Source organism: Asterias rubens, chromosome 15, assembly GCF_902459465.1.
Source record: "Asterias rubens chromosome 15, eAstRub1.3, whole genome shotgun sequence".
Lineage (NCBI taxonomy): Eukaryota > Metazoa > Echinodermata > Asteroidea > Forcipulatida > Asteriidae > Asterias > Asterias rubens.
The window spans coordinates 8011376-8020265 of record NC_047076.1 but is presented as its reverse complement, the minus strand read 5'-3'; the positions used below and the strand labels follow the sequence as shown (position 1 = coordinate 8020265).

The 8890-nt window shown below is 39.3% G+C and overlaps 1 protein-coding gene across 1 annotated transcript in view; it reads left to right on the top strand.

Annotated features, from left to right (window-relative positions):
• The first annotated feature begins 1960 nt into the window (after positions 1-1960).
• LOC117300088 (SWI/SNF-related matrix-associated actin-dependent regulator of chromatin subfamily D member 1-like) overlaps positions 1961-8890 on the top strand; it is a 71688-nt gene continuing 64758 nt past the window's right edge. Inside the window, exons 1-2 of the mRNA XM_033783776.1 lie at positions 1961-2095; positions 7099-7303. Coding sequence (XP_033639667.1) covers positions 1980-2095; positions 7099-7303 — 321 coding nt within the window. The 5' untranslated portion in view covers positions 1961-1979. The remainder of the gene's footprint in view (positions 2096-7098; positions 7304-8890) is intronic.

Genomic DNA, 8890 nt, shown 5'->3' with positions numbered 1-8890 from the left:
CACAACTTCACACAATGAGCCCCGTTTTCCACCCGCTGTTTTCTTTTTCCATTGTTACTGACCTTTTTCGCTGATACTGTTGTTGTTATTTTTTTTTCAAGGAAAGTTACAGGAAATAAAGGGTGTTAGGTTTTTTTCTTCTATCGAGAACTCTCATGTTGTGCACGCTTCGTATTCACTGCGAGTTCAAGTTTATGTATTTTTGTGTATACGCACACGTGCGCAATGTATCGGATCGGATACACTTTGGACATGGCGGTTTTGTCGCTTCAGAGATTGGCGTCATATTTGTGGTTGCGTTCTCTGTGTTTTTTTTACCTGCTGTATGCTTGTTTTGTTGTTCAACCTGTTGAGCAGGGAACCAGTCAAATGCATCACATGTTATTTTGTACTAAGCAAGAATTGTCAGTGTTTATTTGCTAAGCATGATTTTGCAGGCAGCCAGGGTCCTTATTAATTCTCAATTGCATGTTATTTCGACGGGTGACCCATTCTTTTTCCAGCCATGCTCAGCAAGCCTTTTCAGCTATATATGAAAAGTTTGTGAAAAGTTTGTGAAATGTATTATAGATCTGTAAAATTTGCATTGGGGATTAAGAATACCCATACAGCGATTTGTGTAAATCACTGTTTACCACTGAGTTCTGTGTAAAAAAATACACAGGCATATAACATCCTGGTGGGATTTCAACCCACAACCTTTGCTAGTCCAGAGGATTTTAAGGGTATTGGTATATATGGCATTCGGGTAAATGTTCCAAAAAAAGAGTGTTAGGTAAAAAAGTGAGGTTCCATCCATATGAAATTATAATAAGGATTCTTTAAAGAAGTTTCAGCTTGTATTCAAAGGGAACTTTGCAAGTGATAGTAAAATTGAAATACATGTAGCTTAGCTGTGATCTATGTGAATTTTTTTAAGGATTTGAAACTTTGCATGGTTGGTGTATCATCAGGTGAGGTTTGTGGTAGCACCATGTGTACATTTCCCAGAGGAGTGTTGGTTTTGAAAATTTGATCAGTTTATACTGATCGTCTTCAGGAGGATGCAGGACTTCATTGCAATATGCTGCTTAAAGGGTGTATGTACTTTTTGTAGGACAAAAAACACAATGTCTACAGATTTACACTAAACTTACACAGTTTGAAGATAATGATAGTAGAAAGCTTCCCTGAAAATGATACGTGCTGAGGTGCTGTAGTTTTGGGGTAATGAGTAAAACAATGTCATGAAAATTAATTTTCGTCTCATGAGACCAAAATTATTTTAAGCATTTTCAAACGTATTTTCATTACATTGTTTTACTCATTTCTCAAAAACTACAGCACCTCAGTAAGTAATATTTGAAGGGAAGCTTTCCACTATCATTATCTTCAAACCCAGTAAATCTATGGACATTTTGAAAAAGTACCCAAATCCTTTAAGAAGTACTGCCTTGGAGATTTATTGGTAGTTGGTCTTGGCTCAATGATGCACAAAAGCGGGAACAGGAATAGGATAAGCTACATGTAGGCTTAGCGTTTTGGGCATACCCTGAAGACCGGTTGTCAACCACCGGTTCTTCTCAGAACCAACACTACTAATCAAAGAGATATACAGACTGTACTACTGCAAACCTCACCAGGGCCCAATTTCATAGAGCGGCTAAGCACAAAAATTTGCTTAGCATGAAATTGTTTGCCTTGATAAAAACAGGATTACCAACCAAATTTCCACATGATTTTCTGGATATATATAAGCAAACAACAGCTGAATACCTGTAACAAGCAATATGCAACAAATGAAAATTTGGTTGGTAATCCTGTTTTTATCAAGGAAGAAATTGGTGAGCAAATTTTTGTGCTAAGCAGCTCTATGAAATTGGGCCTATGTGAGTTTTATTTTGTATCTGAATTTTTGGTTAAAAACTTGGAGAAGCTGTTTTTTTTATGAACGATTTGTTGTCCTATTTCTACAGAGACCAGGGAGTTCCAGCCAGCGTATGGCCCCAGGAATGCCCCCTCCCTATGCAGGTATGAGGAGCTCCATGGGCCCAGGAATGGACCAGTCTCGCAAGCGCCATGCTCACCCCTCAGATGCCAAGAATAAAGGACAAAGGTATTGAAAGATCATTTTCCTAGGGAATAATCTGTGTGGATTCCCTCGCCTCTAACACTCCCAAAAAAACAATCAAAAACCATCAGCATGTTTTGTTTGATTAACTTGGACATAGCCACTGTACTTTGATTATTCTTTTAAACGTGATCATAATGCATACCACCATAATCAGAGTCCAACTGTTTGGGTGTTGAGTTACTGTATAGTGTTGGACTGTGGACGGCACTAGTAAACTGATCATGCTTTACATGAGATCAGCCGTCGATTTCAACAAAACTATTCCTAACTTAGGATTAATCTTACTTAGGACTTAGAATGAGTTAAGTTCCGTATCCAAAGGCGTAGGACACATTGGACCCATCCTTAGTTAGGACGGGTTACTCATCCTAACTCAAGATAGGATTAATCCTAGCGTTTCGTGAAATGTAGAGTGTCATGGCCGAGTGGTTAAGAGCATCGAATTCAAGTTCTGGTGCGAATTCACTGGAGTGTGGGTTCGAATCCCGGTCGTGACACTTGTATCCTTGAGCAAGATTCTTTACTATAATTGCTTCTCTTCACCCAGGGGAATAAATGGGTACCTGCGAGGGTAGAGGTTGATATTGTGAATGAAAATGCCTTTGGAGCGATATAAACTGTTGCCCAGGTTGATACTCCCAAGGGAGCTGAGAAACATTAAAAAGGGATGTTATTGGCCCTATGACCAGGGCACTAATGTAAAGCGCATTGATACGGTTGTTGTGAAATGCGCTATATAAGAATTTGTTTAAGCGCTTAGAGAATTAAGTGTTAGTTATTAGGCGCTATATAAATCTGAAAGTTATTAAATCAGCTGCACTAGTAAACTGATCATGCTTTACATCGGATCCGGCATACCACCATAATCAGAGTCCAACAGTTTGAGTGTTGAGTTACTGAATGGTGTTGGACTGAGTACTGCACTAGTAAACTGATGTTATACTGTTGTATGGAATCAGGCATACCCTAATTAGAGTCCAATGGTTTGAGTGTTGAGTTTTTAGTGAGCAATAAACCCAAGTGTAATCACTTCAGTGACCTAGACCCGATTTCATAAAGCTGCTTAAGCATAAAAAGCAGCTAAGCACAACAAAATTATGCTTACCATAATAAGGTTACCAGCTAAACTACCAACCCACATGTACAATTTATGAGCACTGTTTTCTGGGTAAATTGTCTCCATGCCCTTGGTCAATGCCCTGATGCCTCTGAAAATGGTCCATTAAAAATACTTTTCCCTCATTAACGTGCCCTATTTTCAGAAAAAAATGCTGTGCCTTTTCAAAATATACAAATTATCAGCCTGTGTAAATATAGTGTAGATATTGTATGGTGGAGACCGTCTAATCAGGCAAAATCGCATCCACGGAAGAAAGAATTCCCACAGTCAATGCCCTGTTTACATCCTGTATAAACACATTACATATTGTCCTATTGTGTCTGGCCCCCCTACTGGTTAGAAGAAAGCTACTTTGTTAACAAACCTTCATTAGCGATCTCAAAAATCTAAAGAAAAACCAAAACAAACATTGCACAGACATCGTAAGCCTCTAGAGAGAGAGAGAGAGAGTGAGGGCCCAGAGTGGTACTTTATCCGGTGTGTTGTAAATTAAGGTGTGCCATGTTGAACAGTTTACAGTATTTTACATCATGTTACCAGAAGCTGAAAAAAACTTTTGGCCAAATTCGCTGTTAATTGAGAAAGATTTGGTGTCCAAATTATAGTAAGTACAGTATGTTAACAAAAGCAGCCAGAAGGGTTGATTGGACAGCTTGGAGTTCACTGAAATTGATCATGCTTAAAGGCACTGGACACCTTTGGTAATAGTCAAGACCAGTCTGCTCACTTGGTGCATCTCAACACATGCATAGAAGAACAAACCTGTGAAAATTTGAGCTCAATCGGTCGTCGAAGTTGCAAGAGAATAATAAATGAAAAAACACCCTTATTGCACAAATTTGTGTGCTTTCAGATGTTTTCAATAAATTTGGTTGATAGAGGAGGAGGGTTTGGTCTGAAGAGTAAAAAGGAGTAAATGTGGAAGCGGTTACGAAAAGGGTGTTGTTCAAAATGTTCTGCGTCAAATTTGTTTTTCTTTTTATGTGCATGCCACTGTGTTGTTTGCCCAGTTCACATTTCTGAATGATCGCTGTTCAAAATCATCCGAGGATCAATAAATGTTGGCGTTTCATTCATTCATGAACCCAACCCGGTACGATCCAACAAAAATACTGAAGAGAAAACAAAATAAATGCATTTATTCAGTGTGAAAGGTTCGGATGTTCACTAATTTGTGGTTTTTGACCGATGGGGGGTCAGAGACCTCAAAAAGGGTAATGACTGATGATTTGAATTCCCCAACTGAAATTTTTACAAAATCTGTGCAACTTCATTCAAATTGCTACCCAAACTCCATTGATTCATTGATTGATTGATTTATTTATTTATTTATTGATAAAAAGTGTTAAGGGACCATTCAGAAGTATTCATGTTTTATGAATTCGCTTAGATTGTTGTTGTTTTTTAACCTTGAAGCATTGATACTTTTATATTATTTTGTGCTTAAAGGCAGTGGACACTATTGGTAGTTACTCCAAATAATTTTTAGCATAAAAACTTACTTGGTAACGAGTAATGGAGAGCTGTTGATAGTATACAACAGTGTGAGAAGCTGCCCCCTCTGAAGTAACGTAGTTTTGGGGAAAGAAGTACTTTTTCCAGGAATTCATCTCAGATTTAGAATTTAAGGTCTCGAAATCAAGCATCTGAAAGCACACAACTTCGTGTGACAAGGGTGTTTAATATTTCATTCATATCTTGCAACTTCGACGACCGATTGGGCTCAAATTTTCACAGGTTTGTTATGTTGAGATACACCAAGTGAGAAGACTGGTCTAGTGGTCTTTGACAATTACCATTAGTGTCCAGTGTCTTTAAGAAGAATGTTCACATTCTAGTATCCAAAGAAGTATAGAAATCTGAAATGTGCCCCCCCCCCCACCTCCCCCTTTAGCAAAACACTTTTTTAAGCAATATTTCCTGCGTGAAAAGCAGCTTTATGAAATTAGGAATTGGTTCTTTTTTTATGCATTTAAAGTCGGAAGGTACGCTCTACTAAAAGATTCATTCATTCATTCATAATTGGTTTATTATTTTAAAAACAAATTCCCATGGCGACCGGAGGTCGAATTACAGGAAAATATACAGAGATTAAAAAATAAGAAAAAAACACACTATTTCACATTATTTAAGAAATAATTGATTAAGGAGAGACAAATATTTACAATGTATAAAATAAGTTGTTCTGAAAGTTGCGGGGAAAAAAACCTGGATAAAAATATTGCTGGCACAGTCAAAGGGCGCATAAAAAGCTGCATTCTATTGCAATTCAGTTGTTAAAAAGGCGTGTGAGGTGAGGGAGAGGGCTCTTTCTATAGCGCTCTGTTCGGCATTTGAACTGACCCAGAAGTCCGGAGTTCCTAAGTTGGTACCCACTATCATACCTCTGTGGCAAGAGGTGCTTTAGGACTGATGAAGGGAGAGTTTTGGCAAAAGATTGGCACAAGTGGTTACGACGGCATACCAGTGTTACAATACTGCACAATTGTAGAGCGTCTGAGTAGCGCACGTAGTCATTGCCAAGAATAATTCTGCATGCGCGCTTTTGCACCCTTTCCAGATCATTGCACTGCTTACTTATGAAAATTGGTTTCACAAGTAAATTGGAGCATCTCATTCCCAAAAGATTCCTAAGGATATGGAATTCACTCACCAATTTCCGCCGTTTAAGTTTCATGTAAAACTGTTAGAACTGAGTAAAGCTGTAATCAATCAATTTAGTAAAAATTACCTGGGATGAATGGGGGGGGGGGAGAATATGGATTTTTAGAGACACACTCTGTGACTCAGACTTCAATCTAGAGGCACAGCATTCCATGGAGACTGTGCCCCTTTCATGGTCTGCATTGACCATGTTTTGCCTGGCCTTGGTGCCCCCTGAAATTCTGGATATAGCTTGGGTTGTTACATCCATTTTGGTTTTACCCATATACACCGATGTGTGGTTAGCACTGTACACTCAGTACTTTCCCGAGCTTAGTGGAGAAAAAAAACCACACAGGCTTTTTACTCGGGTGGGGATCAAACCCACAACCTTTGCAATTTTAGAGTGTGTCATACTAACTAGATCACCAAGATTGCCCAGTAGCTAGAGGCAGTTCAAATCCTTGCTGTGTTATTTGGTAAAAGCAAGCTTGCCCGGCCGGCTCCCCCAACAACTAAAGACCAGGGCCCAATTTCATAGAGCTGCTTAAGCACAAAATTTTGCTTAAGCAAAAAATTAATTGCTTAGTAAAATCAGATTACCGGCCAAGACTCCACTCAATTGTTATGCTAAGTAAACAACAGCTAAATACTAGTCATAAGCAATGTATATGGCATGAAATTTTGGCCAGTAACATGTGTAAAATAAGCGAGCTATTTTCGTGCTTAAGCAAAGTTTTTGCTTAAGCAGCTCTTTGAAATTGGCCCCTGCTCAAACTAAGTTGACTGTTTACCGTTATTTATTTGTTGTTAAGTTATTATTTGATCTAAGTGTAAATTTTGTTAATCGGGAACACTCGCTTCGGTCCCCCTTCCATTTGGAAACTTGTGTGTTTTCCCGGGTGGGTTGGTATCACCCTGCATGGTTTCCAGCAAAGACACGTAAAAACGCAATGTAAAATCAACTTATGATTGATTCCTTATTTAATTTTGCTTCATTGATAAACGTGTTGCAAGTCTTGAAACAACCCATGGCGCCCACAGCAGTTGCAGTAGTGCCCTGTGCGCAAGGTTCATTACAAGGTAACATTTCCCTTACCAGAGGAAAATTGCTGCGCTATTTGAAATGCCAAGTTTAAGACCTTGAGTTGCAGTAATGCGGCATGTAAATTTGTCACTCTAAATTGACCGTCAAATGTAAATCCCAATTTTTTTCTCCCAGTGCGTCTATTGGGGGAGGCGGCTCAAGCGGGAGCAGTGCCAGAAAAAAGAAGAAAATGGCCGACAAGGTACTTCCGCCAAGAATTCGCGAGCTGGTGCCCGAGTCCCAGGCTTACATGGACCTATTGGCATTTGAAAGGAAACTAGACGCCACCATTATGAGGAAGCGACTGGATATTCAGGAAGCCCTCAAGAGACCAATGAAGGTAAGTGTCCAATCAGCCAATTAAATACATTGCTGGGCTAAAACAATCATTTATTACTTGTTTTTTGCTCATTTTTGTTGTCGCTTGTTTGTCTGTCTTTCTGTCCTGTAAGGCACGCCTCCCAAAGCTCTGCTGCCTTTGGGGATTTACCCCAATATCACTTTCTCTTTAAGTTCTTGTTTATTATTTGGCCATTTTGCATGACTCTTTTGTTTGTTAGTTTTACTTAATATAATAAGTCTATTTTCTGCATGTACTTCTGTAGCTTCGTCTTTCTGTGATATGGAAATATATGTTAAATGAATGAATGACCATAAAACAAGGGGATGGTGGGACATCAGTACAAACACAAAATATTTCCAAAAAGTCTTAGTTAATTTGAAGGTTTTTTTTAAGGTATAAAAACTGTTTTCTCTTTTCTAATAGTGACATTTATTTTTAAATTTGTAAAGACAGTTATTGCCATTTATATCCCCCCCCCAAATTCCTGTTTTGGAATTTATTTTACGTATGAATGAAAATTGAAAATGCACACTTGAATTACGATGTATGAATGAAGCATAATACGCAATATGTCAATCGTTTTTCGCTTCATTTAACCCCAGGCATTGCCACTTAAATACCCTGAGGTCCCACAGAACCTTCACTTCACCCTCCGAGTCTCCTTTGGCCGCAAACAAACTTCCATCATTATCCCCCCCCCCATTCCACAATGTTATGCAAGGCCAACAAAGTATTGGTTACCATCGCCAGGGCTAGCTTCGGCTACCAGAGGACATTTTATTCAATACCTCTTTTTTTTCTTTCCCTCTCTTCCAAACCATAATCAAAATCCAATCAAATATCAACTTCAACACTTTCAACACTCGTCAAGAGTAAAAACTTCCTGTGTGTGAGAGAGCCCCACTCCAAAAAGCCCCAGGGAAGTTGTAAAGTTGACTTAAGGTGGCAATCGGCTTTTGTCCGCGACCTGTCAGTGACGTTTGGATCTCGTATTAGTGTCCACCGCAGCGACACTAATAGAATGGTTCTTTCATCTCCAGTGCTGCCTGAGGGACCAAACTGGCAAAGTTTACCTAAGCCTTTATGCATGCTTGGCTTAACGACCGACCATAGACTGGTCGACGTTCTCAGCTTTTTTTTTTCTTCTTTTGCATTTCGCCAGGCATGCAGGGTGTTGGTGACGGGAGGGGAGAAAAATTACGACTGTCGTCGTTTTCTTTCTTTTTCTTTCTTTCTTTCCGGATCTGTTTGGACACCGATGAAAAGACCAGCATGATACGAATCACGTAGATTTTATTTTCTCACGCATTCTGCAGGCTGAACGACCCCCCCCCCCTCCATTCATGGGGAATTTTTCTTTTTCTTCTTCTTCATTCCGAGCCTTTGTCTTCTTCATTCCGAGCGCCCACTTATTTCTAGGATTTTTTTCCCCCGATGCCTGTTTGAGAGACTCAAAAGTATTGGTTCCCTTTTTTGGCATGCATCCTTCAGAACCTTAATAGACCATGTCAAGTATTTTCAATCAACCACTTCATTGATACTATCATTCCAAGCCAATTCCCCACCCTGTTTCCACGGAGCAAA